Source organism: Panthera tigris, chromosome B3 (assembly GCF_018350195.1).
Source record: "Panthera tigris isolate Pti1 chromosome B3, P.tigris_Pti1_mat1.1, whole genome shotgun sequence".
Taxonomy (NCBI): Eukaryota; Metazoa; Chordata; class Mammalia; order Carnivora; family Felidae; genus Panthera; species Panthera tigris.
Window position 1 is genome coordinate 133,242,439 of NC_056665.1, and position 22,528 is coordinate 133,264,966.

At 45.8% G+C, this 22,528-nt stretch overlaps 1 protein-coding gene across 11 annotated transcripts in view; it reads right to left on the reverse strand.

The window, feature by feature from the left end:
• Positions 1-22,528, reverse strand: part of TTC7B (tetratricopeptide repeat domain 7B) — a 253,786-nt gene that overhangs the window by 115,476 nt on the left and 115,782 nt on the right. For all 11 annotated transcript variants that reach the window (XM_042990364.1, XM_042990375.1, XM_042990367.1 and 8 more), the window contains 2 exons: positions 16,793-16,856; positions 12,581-12,718 (listed from right to left, as the gene is read on the reverse strand). In XM_042990364.1, the coding sequence (XP_042846298.1) occupies positions 12,581-12,718; positions 16,793-16,856 (202 nt within the window). The remainder of the gene's footprint in view (positions 1-12,580; positions 12,719-16,792; positions 16,857-22,528) is intronic.

Here is a 22,528-nt window from a genome sequence, read left to right on the forward strand (position 1 = left end):
GTCCTCCCTGGAGCACAGACGTGCCAGGTCGCAGTGAGCTGGTGGAAGAGGCAGGACCTGAATCCGGGAGGTCTGGTTCCAGAGTCAGAGCCCTCAACCACAACACTCCCCTGCCTCTGCGACTTTAATTACAGACAGGCCAGCCACACTTATCAGTCCCACTCTTGCCGCATAAAGCAAAGGATAGCTAAAATAAAAGGCCCCCCAAAATGCCACATGCTCACCTGAACTGTTCTGCAGATTCAGCAATATTTTTTACTGCTAATGGGGCCCTCGCTCCCGTGGCCTCTTTGGGATCCCCGAGGCTTCAAAGCACTGAGGCCTTTCCGGCTTGCAGAATTTTCAAGAAACCTCCCAGACCCCATGATATCCACCAGCACCACAGTCAAGCAAAGGTGCTCAGTTCGTGTCCTTCAGGCATGTCCCCTCCACTGTGGCATCCTTCATGGGCCCCTCCCGCTTTGGACCTCCCTCCCATAATGAAACCGGTTTCCTAAAGTTAGTCCAGGTGTGTCACAAAATTAGGAAATACAAGCCAACAGCTACAAAGTAGCCCTTCGCCCCCAATTCTGAGGGGTTTGAGCTCCGGCATCACAGCTGAGGGCTCTTGTCCTCCCGAGGCTCTTGGCATCTTATATACGGTGACGGCACGCTGTCTCTGAGAAAGTGCCTAGACAGCTCCAGATGCTTGTGAAAGCTTGAGGCCAAGCCTACCTCTTGGGTATATAGCATGTCCTCCCCGTGGCCCCCTAAACACGGGGATTATATAGCCCCGAAGCAGCTCAAGTCAACATACCTCGACAACGAACGGAAGCCCTCTCCCAAAGGATGCATCTGAATAAAAAGGCACTTGAGTCATCTCTGGAGGCATTTGCTATCCACGGCTTCCGCTCCTTAGGTGAGGTGTTTGCTCACCCCGGTTCTACCTGACTACCCTTTTTAAACACCCACTAATCATATCTGTATAGGGCGAAGTAAACATTTCCCAGTTTTAATGGACCGAGGGAGATGGCAATCCATACATGCTGTAAAATAAAGTCAGACAAAATAAGAACATTCATATTTCAATAACGGTTCCAGTCTAAGACGTGGGTGTTTGTGTGCCAGGGGCACGTGAGAGGCCGCTTCAATCCCCAGGCCCGGCGGGGGCCGGCGGCCGGAAGGGGAGAGGAGCCCGTGAGGCCAAGAGAGAGAGAGCAGTCACGTGCTGAAGGCCAGCCCTGGGGCCAGCTGCCCAGGCTTCATCCAAACTCCCTACTCACCAGCCATGGGTTGTCATGGGGTTAAGTGGACAAATACTTGAAAGAGTGGCCACCACAGAGCCAACGCTATAAACGCGTTGCTGTTGATGGTGCTTTGATGAAATGAGGAAAAGTAGCTGACGCTGAGGGGCTCGGGTCTGATCTGAAGGGGGCACGAAGGGGAGGCCGAGGGCCCTGTAGATGGCGCGGGGGTGCCGGTAGATGGCGAAGGAAGAGGGGAAGGGGAGAGATGCCAGCCAGATGCCAGCCCTTTCCCACGTGTGGTGTTGGGTCGAGAGGTGGCAGCGTGGCCGGGGCAGAGGGACGTGGGGCAGATGATGCCTGGGCCACACACCCCAGGTGGCAGGTGACATCTCCAGATCGCCTCCCTTGCAAGAAAAGAAGGGGGGTTTGGGAGTAGCATTACGTCTACCAGGAAAGGCAGGTCCATTCGCTGTAATCACACCTCTGCCAGCTCGCTACACCCCAGGTCATGTTCATTTAATACCGCGAATATTTTGTAGAGCAATAATTAGACTCTAAACGGCATCCTAATCATTTGAGCGGTAGTCAAAATGCCACTTGCGAAAATGTCGCTTCCCTTTGGGAGCAAGGGCTCGCCCTTTCCAGTCTATTTTGGCTCTACATAAACCAGCCAGTCCTGAGGGGGCTCCAGGAATGAGAAGCTCTTCTGGCCCAGGCAAGGGATGTAGCGATTACCTTCCTAGTACCCAAAGCCCAACTACATGAACTGGGTGCGTGGCAGTGACAGCAGGACAATGCCACGAGCAAGGAAAAGCCAAAGCCTATTTTTGGAATTCAAGAGTGAGATCCAGCAGCCAAAACCCATGGGGGAGGGGACAGGAATAAAATAATCAGATACCCCTCAGCTTTACCCTGGAGCTTATGTCTCAAATCCATCGGTATTAAAATAGAACAAATAACACACCGAGCTGTCTTCATTATTCACCGTCGTGAACAGGTTGGCCATATCCTAACTAAAAGTTCTTGTAACACAGATCCTCCAGTGGTTTAGGAGAATTTTCTTTTCTACATCATATATACTTAATGAGTTCGTTGATAAATGTAATCCTTTGCAGCTGTATAAAATTGTAGTTTTTTGTTTTAACTTTAACGTGGCGTATGGATAATATTTCACCTCTTTACTTTTAACAATGAGAAACTATCTAAGCAATTTACACATTTTGGACCAATATCTTAGACCCACAGAACGACATCATCAGAGAGCATGTTGGGACCCTGGAGACTGCCCAGCCCTATTCTTACTTTACAGATGTGGCAACTAAGACCCAGAGAGAAAACAGGGCCTGCCCAGGGGTCACATAGGGGCAGATCTGAAATTAGAGCTTTGACACTCAGTTCCGAGCCCCTGTTTCTATATTAACTAAAAATAAGAGTACAAATTACAGATCTACTTGAGAGATCTACTCTACGAGAGTCTGAGTCCAGGAGAAGCTTCTAAAAGTCATGCTTCTGGGACTCTCAGCTACCAATAAAAGTTCCCCCACCCAGGTTGTGAGGAAATAGATGAGGTCCGTCAAGTCTCACTCAAGTTTCCCCCTCAGAAATGAGAAATAAAACAGAGTGAACCCCACATCTGTGCCCCCATCCCATTTATCTTTTTGCTTTCAAACACCAATACCGCTCCAAGCTGAGGAGTCTCAAACCTTTATTGTTCAGACAAGTGCTTAAACCAAAGGGTACCACTGCTTCTGGCCATGGTGGGAGGAATAGAGAGCAGGCTGGTTTCCAAAGGTTACCGACTTTATTGTAGACTTTGAACGCTGGACACCATCCTCTGGCACGCTCTCTGCTCAACTCTATGAAGTGACTTGATCAAGTTTGCCTTGCGAGTAAAGGGTCTCCAGGGTCCTAATCAAAAACGATTCCATCTGCCGCTGCGCTCATGTAGCTGTTATTCTTGCAAAATGAATCACTAAATTCAAGAAACGGGCATCCTGTTCATCTACCTCCTCCTCAACTGCTTCTAACCTTGGGTCTTCATCTGTTTTCAGTCCACCTGCCCTGGGTGGGGGTGCCGGGTGTTTGCCCTTCGACCACGGCTGCCGCTTCACCCATGCAAGGGCTGGGGGAGGGAAGTGAGGAGTCAAGGTAACAGCAGACCAGGGGAGTGTCACACACGAAACAGATGCTCAGCGAATGCTTGAAGGAAGGAATAAACCTGGGTCAAGTGGCGACCCACTCTTCCAGATATGCTTTTAGGAGGCCACCCAAACAAGGAAGCGCTTGGGAAGAGTACAGTAAAGTGCCAAGAACCTGGAGCTGGCATCATGTTAGGAAGGGCTACCGTAGTATGGCCTGTGAGCCAAACCACACCTGCTGCCTGTTGGCATAGAGTCCAAAAGCTAGGAGTCCTTTATAGACGAACATTTGCCATCAATTTGATGAGCAGAAATACCAACTTTGAACCCAAATTAAGTGAAATGTCATCCTCCAAAATAATCCCGTTCTTCTCATTAGTGGACCTGTATCACAGAAAGTTGTATTCATTGTTACAGTTGGAATGTAATCAATAAAAATTCTGTGGAAATTTGTTTCCTTTCTCGTCATACCTACATAATATCCTTGATTTTGCCTCTTGGTCCTCAAAGCCTAAAATGTTTAGTGTCTGGCCCTTTATAGAAACGTTTGCCAACCCCCAAACTAAAGGCACGGGGCACTTTAGGCTGGAGGAAAGAAGACGGCATAACAGCTGCCTGTCACTGAGGCAGAACCCAACTTGCTCTATTGTTCCAAAGAGACAGAATAGATGGAAGTTATAGGAGACAAACTTCAGATCCATCCTTTCTACTAACCAGAGAGAAATGGAATGGTACATATCACATATCAAAAGCTGTGCTATTTTATACCTATTGTCTCACCAAGTTTTATGACGGTCTTTGAGGTGGGAGTCCAGAATGGCTAACTCTTGGGGTGCCTGGGTGGCTCAGTCGGTTAAGCGTCCGACTTCAGCTCAGGTCACCATCTCGCGGTCCGTGAGTTCGAGCCCCGTGTCGGGCTCTGGGCTGATGGCTCAGAGCCTGGAGCCTGCTTCCCATTCTGTGTCTCCCTCTCTCTCTGCCCCGCCCCCGTTCATGCTCTGTCTCTCTCTCTGTCTCAAAAATAAATAAACGTTTAAAAAAAAAAAAAAAAAAAAGAATGGCTAACTCTTTCCAAAATCACAAGCTAGGAAAGTGTAGTGCCAGGATTTGAACTCAGATATGCTTGGACTCCAAGGCTGAGTTTTTCCACTGTACAATGAAAGACCCTACCAAAACTCAAGCATTATCTGCCAGGGTAATTACAGAGGGGATTTTACTTGAGAAAGCACATGATCACCACCACCAATAAGAACAGCAACACACACTTTGCATACACTATCCCATCAATCCTTACAATAACCCTCAGAGGTAGGTCCTATCATTACCTGTATTTTCCACGTAAGGGGACTGGTGTAGAGAGGTAAAGGAATCTGCCTACGTTTATAATCAGCACATAAAGTAGCAGAATTGAGATTCAAACTAAGATCTGATATCAAAACATGAGATATTGTCAGGAGGGCAACACTTTCCAAATGACCTACAGAGTCAACACAATCTCTATGAAAACTCTAACAAGTCTTTTTTGCAGAAATGGAAAAGCCAATCTTCAAATTCATGTGGACTTGCACAGACTTGCATTGTTTTGAATAGGCAAAACAATCTCGAAAAAGAGCAAAGCTGGAGGACTCAAACTTCTTGATTTCCAAGCTTGCAAAGCTACAGTAATCAAACCAGTGTGGTACGGACATAAGAATAAACATATAGACCAATGGAACAGAACTGAGATCCCAGAAAGAAACCCACACATCTATGGCCAGCTGGTTTTCCACCACGGTGCCCAGTCCATTCAATGAGGGAAAGAACAGTCTCTCAACAAATGTTTTTAGGACAACTGGGTTTCCACATGCAAAGAATGAAGTTGGATCCCTACCTGTATATAACAGTTAACTCAAAATGGATCAACATTCTAAAAGTAAGAGCAAAGACCATAAAATCCTTACAGGAAACATAGGAGTAAATCATGACCTTGGATTTGGCAATGGATTCTTAGCTATGACACCCAATGCATGAACAGCAAAAGAAAAAAATGGACACAGTAGACGTCATCAGCATGAAAAGCTTTTGTGCATCAAAGGACATTATCAAGAAAATGGAGAGACAGCCTACAGAATGGGAGAAAATATTTGCAAATCATTATCTGTTAAGGGTTTATTATGCACAATAAAGAAAGAATTCCCATAACTCTACAACAAAAAGACAAAAACCCAAGTTTAAAATGGGCAAAGGTCAGGGGCACCTGGGTGGCTCAGTCGGTTAGGTGTCTGACTTCAGCTCAGGTCATGATCTCATGGCTCGTGAGTTCAAGCCCTGTGCTGACAGCTCAAAGCCTGGAGCCTGCTTCGGATTCTGTCTCCCTCTCTCTCTGCCCCTCCCCCGCTCACACTGTGTCTCTTTCTCTCTATTTCAAAAATAAATAAAAACATTAAAAAAACTTTTTTTAAATGGACAAAGGTCTTGAATAGATATTTCTCCAGACAAGACACACAAATGGCCCAAAAACACATGAAAAGATATTCAACAGCATTAGTCATTTGGGAAATGCAAATCAAACCCACAATGAAATACCATTTCACAACTACTAAGATGGCTACGAGAGAACAAAACAAAGCAAAAATAACAAGTGTTGGTGAGGATGTGGAGAACTGGGAACCCTTGTGCCTTGCCACTGAGAATGTCAAATGGTGCAGCTGCTGTGGCAAACAGTTTGGTAGTTCTTCAAAAAGTTAAACAATTACCGTATGAGCCAGCAATTCCACTCTTGTATATATGACTTTACAGAACTGAAACCAGGAACTCCAATATGTGTTTGCCAATGTTCCCTGCAGCATTATTCACAGCAGTCAAAAGGTGGAAACACTGAACACGTCCACCGATAGATGAATGGATAAATAAAATGCGGCGTATACATACAAAGGAATATTCCCCAGACAAAAAAAGGAATGAAGTCTGATACACGCGATCAGACGTGTTACACAACAGAGAGGAATCTTGAAAACATTAGGCGAGGTAAAATAAGCCAGACATAAAAAACAAGGACGGCATGGTTCCCTTCACATGATGCAAACTCATAGAGACAGAAAGTAGATCAGAGGTTAACAGGTTATGGGGTTGGGGAGGAGGAAAGAGGGAGCTATTGTTCAATGGGTAAAGACTTTCTGTTTGGAGTGATGGACGATTTGGAAATAGTCATGAAGGCTGTACAATATCGTGAACGCAATTAAATCACTGAATTGTATACCTTAAAAAGGTTAAAATGGCACATTAAAATTTATTGAGGGCCATAAAAACAGAGCAATGATACTTAATTCAAAAACGTTTCCATAATGGTGGACATGGAGGTGCCAGGGGCCACGTCAGGAGGTGAGATTCTTTGGGGCAGGCCTGTCACACAAACGTGACATAGCCGATCCCTGCTGGGTGACCCCCAGAGCTGGACCAGAGTGGGGATCTGTAGGTGCTCTGGCCCATGCTGGGCCCGGCTCTTCCTCTGTTACCTATTTCCCAGCTAAATGACCTTTACTCTTTGGACTCACCTGGGAAGATATACTCACTGCATATCCAGGGAAAGTTTATCTTGAAAATCAAAGAAAAGGGAGCAGGACGAGAATGTCCATTGGCTTTGAGTTTATTCAGCAAGTTTCTACTGAACACCTACCATGCACTAAACATTCTGCCTTGATCTCTCAGAAGGCCACGCGTCTAGTGGTCAGGCCACACTGATGCCTCCTAGCGAGCTGGGCACCTAGGTCAAGGCTGGGCTTCTGTAGCCCAAGTGGGGCTGCACGAAACACCAAACTCTAATATAAACTGACAAATGGTAGGCCTGTTCCACAGACTTAGACATTCAAGTGTCTTTCACATGCTCCCTGATTAAATGAGTGTTTGGGTTAGGAATGTGTAAATGTCCCTTTGGTATAAGCACTAGCCAGACAGTTCTACCCACAGAACTATAATGTTGTTGAGATTTACCAGAAACGAATTGGGAGTTCAAAACGAAAGACAAAAATACCACTTCTGTCTTTAAAGCTGCCGTCTCTATGTAGAGGGGACACGTACACCCTTCCCAAAAGGACCCCCTAACATTCTGTCAAGAGGGAGCCATTAATAGTCAAATTCAAGAAACAAACCTACTTCGCAGTTTGGGTTCATTCTGAAAAAAACAGAGGAAGCGGGGCTTGTTGCTTTACTTTTAATAGCACGGGTTGTCATGCCAACTAGTGCTGCTGTTTAAATTGAAGGGGAAGAAAGAAGTGTTCCTTCCTACACAAACCTTTCAGCAGGGCTCACAATTAGTCTTCTAAAAACACGAAAACTCATGGCGCCGGAGATACGGTAAACACCGTGCTTATATTTAAGCCTGTCACAACGAGGATGTGGGAAACCTCTGGTTTGTACTGCCTTTACACAAGGCTCCTGCCCGGTTATCTGGCTGTGCGCTGCCCTGAAAGAGAGCAAGGCATTCCATGGGCACACACACAGAGGCGGCCGATCTCGAGACGGGAGGGGAGCCTTCCATCTTGAAGGAACACAACTGAAGAGAGAGACAGAGACAAACAGTTTTCTGGTCAAGGTGGCTCTGCTCCCCGCGAAGGCACTGTTCCTAAAAGGCTGGGTCCGCACAGAGCTGCACAACACCCAAAGGTGTCAGTGATGCGGGGAGGGAAGGGGAAGGTGCACCAGGTGCTGCGGCAGAGGGACCCCCTCGGTGCAGGGGTGCTGAGGGGCCCAGGTCAGCGGCAGAAGGACGGTTGTTGGCTTCTGCTCACGCAAGGTCCCAGCTGGCATAAAGGAAGGTCTGTGCAGTGTTGCTATGGCAAGCAGGACCTGCTCACAGACCAGCCGCGGCAGGGCACGGCCGGATCCCATCAGCGAAGGGCGCAAGCAGTCTGTCCCAAGATGTCGGGGGTTCCCAACCCAGCCCTGTGCCCGTCTGGTGTCCTCTCCTCCCGCTCCTCCATGAGAGTGAGCCCTTGTCTCCCACGTCCTCAGGCCTCACACCCTCACACCCTCACAGTCCTGAGGATGAAGGTGTCTCTCTGCTCTGAGACTTTAATTCCTAGCAGTCCCTGAAGAGCCAATTCAGGAACTAGTGTTCCTCCTCTCGCACTGGCCCTCCACCTACAAACACTGCGGCAGCCTACCCAGTCTGTCCACCTGTGGTTAGCATGCCTTGGGCTAACCAGTCTTCTCTAATCAGTGTCCTTTTGTGTCTTTCTATTTAATTTCCCTAATTAGTTTCTGGAAGTTTCTGGAAGCCAAAAGGCCTTTCTCTGTACACTTTGTTGCTTCCCCTGTGCCTGGAAACCCCTGAGCATACGGTGGTGGGGACAGCACAGAAGCACACAGCGGCCACGTAATAAGCTCCAGTGCTGGGCTCTGTTCTGAGTACCTTATGTGGTTTGGCAAATAAGCCTCACAATTACCTGAGAGAGGTGTGATTATTAGCCCCATTTTGCAGAAGGAAAAACCGAGGCATATGAGGTCAATGACTTGCCAGGATCACACAATTGGTAACTGGCAGACCCAGGACCCAAACCCAAGCTCTCCGACACGAGGGCCTGGGCCTGGGCCACACTTGGTTGCTGCCCTGGGTTTGAGGGTTGAGAAAACAAAGACGGGGTGGGGAGCCAATGGAGGGGAGAAAAATGAGTGGGAATATCTATAGTAAACACATACGATACTATCCCATTCCTTGAAACTTACGTAAATATACATGCATTTATTCACAAAGAGATACATGAAAAGATGGTCTCTATGATGTCAATGGGTAGTCAGCTGTCTCAGGAGGGCGGGGCTTTAAGTGCCTTTTATTTCCTTTTCCACATTTGTCTGTACAGTTTGATTTTCAAGGAGTCTGCAAGGTGCTGCATACTGCAAAAATGATCACCGATGAAGTCAATTTCATCATGGGAGGAAAAGGGAAACAAAACAAAAGAAAAAGAAAGGAAAAAGAGGGAGGGATGGGACAAGCTATCACGTGTTTCTGATCGGAAGGGTGGCATGCCACACCTGTGACTTAGATCACCTCGGGGACAATTCAGGAGGTGAAGACAGACATACTATTCTACCGCGATGAATGACAGCAACGACAATCACTAACTCTCATGGGGCCCAAAGAAGTAGTACAGGAAGTTGAAAATCCAGCTGCCCCCACAGCAGCACGGCTCACCACAGTCAAATGCCCATCAACAGATGAACGGATGAACAGGTTGTGGTATAATCTACATGATGGACTGTTATTCGACCATAAAAAGGAACGACATACTGACAGGCTACAGTGTGGGTGACCGTGAAAACATTATGTTGAGTGAGAGAAGCCAGACTCAAAAGGTCACTTACTAGATGATTTTGTTTATAGGAAATACCCAAAATAGGTAAATCCATAGAGTCAGGAAGCAGGTTAGTAGTTGGCGGGGACTGGGGGGAGGGGAGAGGGGGACAGTTGCTTCCTGGAGATGAGGTTTCCTTTTAGGGTGCTGAAAATGTTTTGGGATTTGATAGAGGTGATGCCTGCACAGCACGGGGAATGCACGGAACGCCACTGAATCGTGCACTTTTAAAATGGTTTAAGTTTATGTTACATGAATTTATCTCAATGAAAAGACAGTCCAATTAGCTTTTAACCTAAAGCCCCAATAAAATGGAAGGGCAAATGAGAAGAAAAAAAAGAAAAAAGAAAGAAAGTCCCAGCAAATGAAGGAAGCAGGACACCCCACGGAAGATGTGGCCTGGGGCTGGAGGAGAGAGGGTCCCTGCTCAGCCAAGCGTGGACCTTCCGTAACTGAGCACCGAGGTGCCACCGTCTCCAGATACTGGGAGCTTTCACCTTTCTCCTATGACACCTCCTGTTCTAGCTAAAAGATATGAGACAACATGGTCATCAAATATTTGCTGCGGGAAGCTCCAACTGCAAAATCAAGTAGAAACAGCAAGAAAGGTTGAAGCCACATATTCAAATGCTTTGCTACTGGAAGCGGACCCTGCGGGGAGCCCTCCCCAGCATCAGCCACACCAGATGGCAACTGCCTGCTGCTTGGCTGCCTCCCCCAAGACTGGGAGCCACTCACGGGCAGGGACCATGCCTCGTGCAAGGCTGTGTCCCGGACTTTATCACAGTCCCTGGCTCAGAACAGGGGAATGCATATACCTGTGTTAAAGAAATGAATGTCCTCCATTTTATATATCTTATCACTTGACTTCTATATATATTTTTTAAGTTTTTATTTTCATTTATTTGAGAGAGAGTGCACAAACACATGCAAGCGGGGGGGGGGGAGGAGGGGGAGAGAGAGAGAGAGAGAGAGAGAGAGAGAGAGAGAGAGAGAGAGAATCCCAAGCAGGCTCCATGCTCAGCACGAGACTGGCGCAGGACTCCATCTCACGAACTGTGAGCTCATGACCTGAGCCAAAATCAAAGGTGGGACAGTGAACCCACTAAGCCACCCAGGTGCCCCTGATTTATATTTTTAATAGATAAAACACAGCCATGGGATAAAATCCAAAGGCCTCCAAGGAATGTAATGGTGGTAAATTTCCCTTTCTCCTACCCTTGTGCTCCCTCACCTATGAGGCAACCTCTGACGCTGTCCCCATCATTTTAAACGTGACCAGGGCAGTGAAATTCTGAATTGCAAAAGCTCCGGCAACCAGACCGCCCGGTGACTCGGGCGTCAGGTCATCACCACAAGATGGAAGCCACATGTGATACCAAGATGAAAGTCATCGGAGTGCAAACAAGGTCCCAGTATTCCGTGCTGGGAGGAGGCACATGCCAGGCTTGCAGAGGAACGCTGCTAAGGTGACAGCCGTCCCCCTAGAGTCATTCATGGCATGTCGAGAAGTCCATGGGCAGGGGCCAGCCAGCCACCTCCAGTTCCTCACACCTGATTCTGACGCTGGCGCATTTCAAGCTGAGGCAGGGCCACGTGGCCACATGATGGGACGAAAGCAGACACACAAACCGCAATCACGCTCGGACCCAGAGAGATGCTTTAGCGGTTTGTCTAGAGGAAAAACGTTCACCTTAAAAGAACTCAACGGAGAGCTGGGTGGCCCTGTCCCCACGGACAGGCTCCACGGTGGACACGGCAGATGGGAACTCAGCCGGCCAGGAGGAGAGGGGCCGGGGAAATCAAAGCACCCACGGTGGCAAAGAATCTGGGCAGCGTCCCCAGGGGCATACCGTGTGCGACAGGAACATCTGGACACACTGAGCCCCGGCCTGTGAGGGGCTTTTTTTGAAGACTGAGTAACCATTGCCCTGTATAGTCACCAAACCGAAGCCTAAAAAAAGACCCGGGCCGCGCAGGCTCATCTGTTCTCCAAGGCTCCTGCCTAATGTGGCGAAGCACCGGCGAGAGGGTGAGCCGGGTGCTTATCTGATTTCAGCCAATCTGTTACTGTATTTCATTCCCTGTCCTCGTGCCCAGAGGCTGTTGCAATGTGTATAAATTTAGAAAGAAAAAGATAAATAACATGGAAAAGTCCGTTTTAACAAAATGAGTTGTTTTCTTTCTTTTCTTTCTTTCTTCTTACTCCACTAAAGAAAGGACAAAGTGATCGTGTTACTTATTTAGCCCTTACCATGGTGGAATTTGGTATTCTGGGCAGCAGCTCAATAATGCATGACCGCAGCCCGATTAACTAGCTTCTTCTGAAATTGTAAAATAGTCAAGCTTCCATCCCAAATATTTTTTAGAAGCTGAAGGAACAAAATGACAGTACCTCGCCCAAGATCTGTAATCAACTAGAGTGTCTTCTGATCGAGCCAAAATCTCTGAACGAAGACTGTGTTTACCGACACGAATGTCTATGCCAGCTCACTGACCACACACGGCGGTGCCATTTTGCCCCAGGAGTTATGCGTCGATGCTTTAAATAAGGTAAAACCTTCATAAGGACATTAGTATCACGGATGGGAGGTTTGGGGTTACGGTAGAAATTACCCTCAAAGAGAAACTGCTTGAGAAATGCTTGCCTTCCCTCACACGCAAATTCACAGCCAGTGGGTTTATGGACCAAGGTAGGAAGTCACCACCAGTGGATTCTACGAGCTAATCATTTAGCCCAATTCCCACTCCACAGAGTTAAGTGATGGGCCCAAGGTCACGTGGCTGCCAGTGGCAGAGGGGTCAGGACCAGGTCTCACAGCCCTTCCCCGGGCTTATTCTGCTGGCACCACTCCCCACCGGAAAGTACCAGACTCAAGCGCTATACCTCCGACAGCATCTCGTACTGGCCTCTCCTCCCAAGGGCAATGGTCAGCAAATCGTAGACCACAGATGCGCTCTGCAAGCTGATGAGGCGGTCGCTCTTGTGCTCGGGTATCCGGCTCAGCACAGCGTCCCGGTTGGCCTGAAAACAACGCAGAAGAGAGAAGCAGATGGTGAGCCAGTCCCTGCACACCGCCAGTGTTCGGGGCAGAGAAGCCATCTAGGCCCTCCTGCCCCTCACAGTTTGCCGAGGGCCTGGAGACAGGGGAAGGAACGAGTACGGGGCTTGTCACCTTGGGCTGTTTATTCAAATTCCCCAGAGCCCTACAGCACATGGTACAGGGTGTTATCCAAACACGAAGGCCCGGAGGTATGGTTCTAGAGGACGCTCGGTACCTGTCAGCAGGCATTTGAGGGAAGCTTTGGGGGCTGATGGGGAGCAGGGTGGTTTCTCCTGGGCTCGGGCTCACAGCCAGGCTCTGCGGACACAGCCAGTGCTCTGGGGCAGCCCTGCTGGGCCTTGCCTGTAGGTCCTTCTTCTGCTCTACATTAAAGAGCAGGGGGGAAATCCCCAGTCCCATGTTCCCATCATCAAAGGGTGCCATTACGTTGTGTCACTCCTGCGGAGACATGTGGTCCTTTTCCTGTGTCACTAAAGCAACATTCAAATCCCTATATGGCACCTTCCCTGGAACAGACTACAAAGACTAATGCAATCTTGTTTAGGGAAGCACAAAACAGCTGTATCAGAGAAACCAAGAAGCAAACAGATTTTTGTCTTAAAAGATATTACCGAGGACTCAAGAGATCACCTTGCCTATTTTCCATCGCCGCTGCTTGGCACAGAAAGACAGCAGGCACATTCAAACTTATTAATCTCATCTATCTGGAAATCAAATGCTCTTTACGACAACTTGTTTTCGTTACTTCCGAAATTTAATTTCTCTACAGATTCTCCACACATATCCCATGTATCAGGGACGCTACCTACTCTAACCATTTTCTTTTTCTCCCTAATAGGGAGCCGGAATCAACTAAGTTAGATTTTGCCTGTCTTTGTTCCCCCTGCTAGTTAACAGAAGTCTCCAGATCTATCCACCTCTAGGAGGACAGAAGGGGCCCGTTGGTTTTTCCTGCGAAGGGGTGCCTGAGATACCAGGGTCGCTTGTCCAGGCCGGCTGATGATCATCTCCCTGCCTGACATTTGGAATGGCCGTGCGCACACCTTCTCTCTCACAAACGAGACAAAATGCTTTCTCTGTGTGTGAGTCCGAGGCACTCACTTTTAGCCACCCATCAGTACTTACTGACTCGAAAACTCCTTGCTCTTAAATGTCAAAGACAAATAAGAATACATAAGACAGGCCACTTCCTACAAAGTGAGTCATCTCTTATGGATACAAGCCTGCTTTTGAAGATTTCATTCTAAGGTTTTCTTGTTAGGAGTGTCTTTGAGCCAAGAAAAGAAACCCTGAGGGAAATAGGAGGGCCTCCTGTAAGGGGTCTCATTTTATTTACTTGCCATAAATGTTCCATACTGAGACCAATGCCTGGAAGAGAACAAAACAAAGCAAAATACTACTTAGGGGATATTTTCAAGTTATGCCAAGCACACTTTTTTTTTTTTTTTTAATTCTTAGAGAAAATCTATCGACGTCTTTTGATTAAAACCTCAATGCATCCACAGATAATAAATACCGCAGAACACCGTGTCGGTGGTAATTGTGGAAATGTAGTTCTGATGACCCCTTTCTCCTGGGGAAACTTCATTTGACACTTTCTTGCAGGTGGAGAGACTACGGATGAATTGACTTTTCTAAGTTAAAGTCAGAACCAACGAAGATACAATTTTCTCAGATACCAAAAAAAAACCACAGCAATTCTCAACTGGTTCTGAAATTGAACACATGAAACTTTCTGTCTATAAGCTGAAAAATCAAGAAGTCAAGGAACACGAAAAAAGGCTTGCAAAGGCAACTTAACTGAGACTTCGACCTACATAATTATGGAATAATTTACAGGGAGAGCACAGTCATTTTGGTTGGAAACCCAGACCTCCATATTTACTGATGATGTCATTGGATTTCACCATCCTCTGAAGAGAGTTTCCAGAAATCCAATACCACAGAGCCAAATCTGACTGCCTCAAAGGGATCTCAATTTTGAGTATTATTAGTTTCTATCATTTCAATTAAGGAGCAGGAAAGTTGGAGACATCATTCCCAAGACATCTCCACTTAGAGCGAGCATTTCAGAGATGTGCCTGTGTTTTCCAAACTCTAAACTGGAACACACAACCTGACCACAGAACACCATATTTTCAATCAGAATTGTCCCAGAAATCTAAAATGTGTGGTCACCACTCTTTCAGAACTTTTACAACGTCACCATCCCAGTCTGCCCAAATGAAACTAACTGCTAGGTTGTGGAGAGCCCCGCCTAGAAGGAGGGCACGAGAGCTAGGAGGCCAACGCGAGCTGGCCCCCACCAAAGAACTGATGACGAAGCGCGGAGAGACCGGCTCATTCGCAAAACAGTTCCCGAATGCCAGAGTGCCAGCCTGTTCACATATATGCTTTCCCTGACTGTGCCAAGGCAGAGTAGAGAATGTAAATGACACCGTTCTAAGTTACCAGCTGACAGTCAAGGAAAGATGAGTCAAGGGGGCAACCTGTTTCCTTCAGAGGAAGTAAGGCCAATGACGTCAAAGAGGTTCCAAATAAAAAGCAGTGGTAACTCAAGCAGTCTTGCTCCTGTAAACATCTATGGGCCATTTCACAGAACAAGGAAACCCAAAGCTCGAAATTAAGGCAAGGATGCTAGCCTCCCTGACTAATCCCAGCCTCTTCCAATCCCTCCTTCGCTCAGCATACAGCCTTCTTCTTGTGTTCCATTTCTAAATCTTCTTCAGCTGAGCGCATTTCATGCCTCCATTTAAACTGCACACGTGGGAAAGAAGGAAACGACCTTCTCTCGCTTCAGTTTCGATTCCTTTTCTTCCACCTTCTCCACCTGCTTGCCTGGTGAGGAGGGGGTTATGAGAGGATGCAGCCTCATCTGGAAAGAGCAACAGACCACTGTGGGATGCATCCGTTTTGCCTGCTCTGGTCCTCATCTACAGAATGAGTGAATGGGTGGGAGGATATCTAGGTCCTTCCAAGTTCCAGGAGCCTCGCCATTCTGCTCAGGTGCTTAGCACACACCATTTAGGTGCTAACGTACTAACTACTATAACACAGATTGCTTCTCAGAGTTTCAAGCCAGGCGGTCATGCCTAGTGATATGCAGAGTAGAAACCCAATAAATGGTGAGTAATGAAACACTAGATGTAAACTTTGATATTCTGGCCAGACATTACGAAAACATTTCAAAGGAATCTGATGGCCTGGCAAAAACTCCCGCACAACAGCAGAGCAGGTAACAGGAGCGAGCTCTCACGGCCAGGGACTCTGCAATGCCCGGGGAGCGGGCGGGAGACCTGTCCAAGGAGCTGAGTCTGCTCCATCGGGCTCCTGCTTTAAAAACCAGAGGTTCGGGGCGCCTGGGTGGCTCAGTCGGTTAAGCGTCCGACTTCAGCTCAGGTCACGATCTCACGGTTCATGAGTTCAAGCCCTGTGTCAGGCTCTGTGCTGACAGGGCAGAGCCTTCAGAATCTGTCTGTCTGTCTGTCTCTCTCTCAGTCCCTCCCCCGCTTGTGCTCTGTCTTTCTCTCTCAAAAATAAATAAAACATTTTTAAAAATTAAAAAAAAAAAAAGAGGTTCGCATACACCACAAGTTATTTATCCCTAAACTCTCCCTCCCACCCAGGCAAGTTGAGAAGGCTCGAAAAGGTTACCCTCTGGGGGCTTCCTTCCCTTTTTAGGGTTACTTTGATGGTCTTTTTAGCTGCAGTTTTCCGATACACAACTGTGCTAGTGTTCCATCAATACTCACTAGGTGGGCAAATAAATGAACTCAGATGCCTGTTACCTACTAGGGCAGAGAAGTCCCATGCCCCAAGCTGACATTAACCTACAGGGGACATTTCTAACCATTCCAAGAATTAAGAAACATCCCTCTTTTCAAACCCCCGTTGTTTTTCCCCCCACCCAGCTATCCCCTCTAGAAAGTATTCTTCTCCAAAGAAAAACAGCCACTGTACTGATGGAGTCACCATATCACAAACAGGACTGTAGGAAGAGGGGAAAGAAAAATGTAAAAACACATTCTACTTACCATTGATTCACTGATCAGCAGTAACAACAGGGCTTCTTCAGTATTTTCTTGAGGACAAAAAATGCTGTGTAAAGAAAATCAAATGTTATACATGGCACTTTCAAAATAATATAATGAACGGAACTGATTATTAAAAGCTTTTAGATTTTTTATATAGAATCCACACAAAAAAATACTGTATCATCTGGACACTTGAATTAATTTGCTTATTTCTATGGCAATCTATGGAAGTTTTAACTATATTTTAACTCTGCATTTTAATAGCAGGCAGCAGAGTGAAGTAAAGCTGTAAAAACCACATTCAAAGCCCAAATAACATATATGCCAATTACAGAGGCAGAAATTTGCTACAAACTGACATTACCTCCATGATAAAGCTCTCTCTTAAACCCATTATGGGGTATTGATTATAGGCATTTTACTAAGCAGGTGTCTGCTTACCTATTTCTTGCTAACTGCCGTATCTTATATTGTCCATTAGATGAAATAAGAGATTGGAAGCAATTTTAGAGTTTGAATCATTTCTAGAATACTGTAAGAATTTGGCGAGCCACCTTAGTTAAACACACATGTTCGTTACAGGGTGGCCCGCAAGAGCTAGCTGTCTTATTAATCTGTTTTATGGAAGTTGGCTGAGCTATACAACATCTTGGATTGAAAGAAAAAGCTTTTAAGCTCAATGTTGCTCCTCGAGATTAGAGAACAAAAAAACCCAAACATACCCCCAATCTCCATTCTTTATAGCCTATAGCCTTGCGCTTTGAGCATTTTTAAAGACTTATAGCATTTTTTCCCTCTGTTCTAAAAGCTCTAGAATCCTTTGAGTAGAATTGGAAGTGTTATCACCAACTGAGCCAAACTCGACTCTTTCACGGAAAGGAAGGGGAGCGCAATAAAAATGAACTTGGTTAAAAGCACACAAACAAGGGGCGCCTGGGTGGCTCAGTCGTTTAAGCGTCCGACTTTGGCTCAGGTCATGATCTCACAGTTTGTGAGTTCGAGACTTGTGTCAGGCTGTGCTGACACCTCAGAGCCTGGAGCCTGCTTTGGATTCTGTCTGTCTATCTGTCTCTCTCTCTCCTTCTGCCCCGCCCCCACTTGTGCTCTGTTTCTCTCTCTCTCTCTCTCTCAAAAATAAATAAAGCATAAAAAAATTTTTTTAAACAAACAACCCCCCCCCCCGAAACAACAAAACAAAACAAATGTCCTGGACGTTTTGGAGACGATTAAAAAAGAATAAATCTTCCCAGTGATAACATCACAATCATTTCAGAGATGGGATGATTCCCCCACCAAAATGGTGAAAAAAATGTCTTCCACATCATTATAGATCCTTGTTTTCTCTGAAGTGCTGGCAACTTTTGTATGGCGACAAAGGACCGTGAAGAGCAAGACAGAAAAAGCACAGGGCCTGGTTCTCTTTTTACAACTCTGACGTCCCTAGAGGTAAGGAAACCACCTGTGGATGGTTCCTGTTGCTCTTGTGGGCTAAAATTTTACGAAAAGGCTGGCCTGTAAATGATGAGCAAGATTCTGGGATTTGCAGTGAATTTCCTAAAGGAGGTAGCTTGAGGTGAGCTGGGTTTTTCAGAGACGGAACTCTTCTTTCTCCTTAAATTCAGAAATAGAGCCTACAGAATTTGAATGAAGAGTGCTCGTGTGTGTGTGTGTGTGTGTGTGTGTGTCCACCCAGCAATCATTTCCTGATATTCTGGCTCCAGCTTACATACAACTGGGACCTTACAAATAAGGCAGTAGCATTAACCTTTTTTCTCATGGCTAGCCAGTTCTGCATTGTCCAGACTAATTGAAAAGAAGAGAGAGCCCATGCTAATTGTGACTTAACACCAGCCAATTCAGTCCATGGATAATCCCTAAATTCCATTTGAGCCATCCAGCCTGCTTAAATGCTAAGTTGTGTTATTTTTACCAGAGCTGCTAACAAGTAACACATTAACTGATTCTAATTCCACTTCTTCTACCCTTCCTTTCGAGGCAGGCGAGATGGGTACTCAGGAGCACTGCAAAGCTCTCAGGGCTGGCAGGAGGAAATGGGGGGTGAGAGAAGGAGGAAGGGTAGTTTTAAGGGGCATGTTGAAAAACTATATATCAGAATGCACCCCTTCCAGTACTTATGGATTCTCTAGACCCATTTCTGTCCATTCCTCCCTTCTTCTCTGTTGAACCTGATGTGGAGCTCAGGGTAGATGTCAGAATTGTGACAGTCTCCTGGTGGGGACCAAGAGCCTCAGGGGAGGTCTCAGGGTGCTTGGGTCTCAGCCTTGTGGAGTGGGAAAGCTGGGGCTCTAGACCCACAGGACATTGACTAAAGGGTAGGGTGCAGGATTCAAAGGAGCAGAGAGAAAACAGGGCCCGTGGGGGGTGAGGACAAGCTCCTGGGGGACAGACTGGTGGCCAGCGGAGGGGGTGGAAGCACAGTGCTGCTGGGTAAGATGGAAGGACTGCACTGAAAGCCCAGCCACATTACTAACTCACGGGCTGACCTGCAGGCAAGCCACTCATTTTCTGACTTTGGATGAAATTTACCAACTCACTGTCTGACTCTACACAAAAGAAACAAGGACAAGAAGCTTCACTTATAAATAGTGATCGTGACCTTGCTGAGGTTCCCACATAACAGCCCTTTCTTAAAATTTTCCCAGATAGGTGAAAAATGTCACTGTATGTGGTAGAAACCATCATACAAAAGAAATCAATCCAATTTTATCCAACTGCCGTTCATCTTTCTGTCATCTTTAGCCATTACACAACTAATGACGAGTCGGATGTCTGGAAGTCAACGGCACCATCTGGGAGTCAAAGCAGACCCTATTTAGGTACAAAGATGGCCCTGAGCACCTCCGACCTGTAAGAAAGTTATGTGTAAGTAATGACGACATCAACTCCAAGGCCCAGCAATGGTGCCTTTTATTTTGACTATGTCTTGCCTGATTGTGATACTACTAAGGAATCTCTGGACAAATACAGCCTCTGAACCACAGCCAGTGGAGAAGAGCTAAAGAATCAAAGCCAACAGGGCTGCAGCCCCACCCCATCCCCAAGTCACACTGTTAAAGATGCTGAGACAGAAAACACATCAGTCCCAGGTTTGTGTGGAAGGACAAGGATTCCAAGAAAGAAAAACTAACCATTAAGAGTACCTGCTGATTATGAGGGATCAGCTAGCCTGATGTGAGGATCAACGAGGCACACAATTCCATACAGGTCAACATCCCCTCATGACAAAGAAAGAAGGGTCCTTCGTTTGGATCAAGTCCCCTGAGCTATACTCTGGAGTGGACTGGGTGAGTCCCACAAAGCATATGGCCTTGGACGAGGCCTTCTGCGTTCCTGATGAGAAGACAGGCCCTCCACCATGACTGGAAGGTGGGCCACGTACACTAGAGGTGAGCCCAGGGCAGGAACCGGGGGCACAGGGGGTTGCTCACACAGCTTCAGTTCTGCCATCAGGTGGTTTTCCTGACCCTTCAAGCCCCCCATCTTCACACTTTAAACAGTGTCCTCATCTTTACCCAAAACCTGTGCACTGGCTCTGGGAGGTTCAGACCTATATTTAGAACTCCATGATAGTCACTCTCTCCTCCTGGGCCTACAAAGGAGTTCAGCACATCTGGCTCTAGGCTTTCAATAAATGTTCTCATCAACCACTTTCTGGCACAAAAGTAGTTTTTAATCTCCCTCCTTACTTTGCATAAATCACGAAGTCGAATATGCATTTAATGATCTAAGCCACCTCAAGTGTTCTTTACAAGGAGGAATACAATAGAAGGAAGATATACCTGACGTGTGTACACTAAAGGAACATGTGTAAGAATGTTCATTATAGCACATTCTAGAAGGAGGAGTCAGATAAACACATGAACCAAAAAAATCAGATATTTTGAGTGCTATGATGAAAAATAAAGGAGCTAATGTGATAGAATATGCTCGGAAAGGACAGTTAGATACAGTGACTGGGAATCCTTTCTGAGAAGATAACAGTTAAGCTATTTGGGCCAAGGCCTGGATGAGATGGAACCAGCCCCAACTGAGAAACAACTCCAACATACATCATGAGCAGAACGGATCAATATATTAGAATACCTATGGAATACTGTGCAATAATGAAAACAGACTCCAACTGCATGCAAAAATATGGGTGAATCTCTCAAACATAATGTTAGAAGAAGTTAAACAGAAGAGTTCTTCATGTATTATTCCGTTTACGTAAATTAAAAAAAATGGGCCAAACTAATTATTGGGACAGAACTCAGGATGGTTTCCCTTGGATAGGGAACTTGGTAAAAAGTCATCAAGTTTTATACTTCTGGTTTATTTCTCTCAATGTGTGTCATGTATCAGTAAAAAGCTTACTTAAAAAATAAATAAGCAAAGATAAAAAAAAATTCCACATGGAAAGACCTAGAAGGAAGGAAGTAAAGAAGCCAATAGCATGTGCTCCCTCCCCTCTTTTCTATCTAGGATTGTCAACATCTGCTTTCCTTTCAAAATTCAAGATGGGGAGAGAATGAGCATCCTGTTTCCACTTCACATGCAGGCCACATTGACAAGGAGTGGAGTTTTCTGACAGAGCTCACTTTTCCATTATGACCAACTATTCTGAAGGATTCTTACGATTTGCTGGAGCTAGAAGGCTCTGTGCCTCCTAAAGTCTGCTCTGTGCTCATATTTCTCATAAGAGACTGAGAAGGGGGAAGCATTTGGGACTATTGGCCAAGATGGGGTTTAATCATTATCTGTGGATTTCCTTTTTCACCTCCCAACTACCACAAATGAATTGGTGGTAATGCCCTTCTCGCCACAGGGTTGACCAATCAGATAGTCCTGGTGACTAGGAAGCGCCAACACACGTGTAATCCCAACAGGCTTTCTCTGTTTACTAATAAACCAGGAATATCCCTGGGAACACACAAAACTAGAAACCTAAAAAATGATAGTAATGACTGAAGGAAATAAGGACCGTGTGGAAATTAATGAAATAGTGAATAGAGACACAATTAAAAAAAAGGAACAAAACTAAAATCTGGTTCTTTGAAAAGATCAATGAAATCTGATGAAGTCTGGCTTAGCATCTGAAAATTAATTAATGTAATACATTACATCAATAAAGAAAAAATGTACATGATCATTTTGATAGATGCAGAAAAAACATTTGACAAAATTAAATACCCTCTCACAAAAAAATTACTCAACAAACTAGTGATAGAAGGGATCTTTCTCAACCTAATAAAAGGTATATATGAAAACCCACAGCTAACCGCACACTTAATGGTGAAAGACTAGATGCTTTTCCCTCGTAAAATCAGGAATAAGACAAGGATGTCCGCCACTCTTGCCACTTCTATTCAACGTTATACCAGAGGTTCTAGCCAAGGCTATTAGGGAAGAAAATGAAATAAAAGTCACTTAAGTTGGAAAGTTAGACGTAAATCACCTCTATTTGCAGATGACATGATCTGGTATGTGGAAAATACTAAGGAATCTAAAAAACTATTTGAACTAATGAACTAGTTCGGCAAGATTGCAGTATAAAAGATCGATATAGAAAATCAATTGTATTCTATATATTTGTAATGAACAAACCAAAGACGAAATGAAGAAAACAATTCCACCTATGATATCATCCAAAAGAATAGCACACACAATAAGTTTCACAAAATAAGTGTAAAACTTTAACCCTAAAAATAACAAATCACTGCTGAAAGAAATCAAACA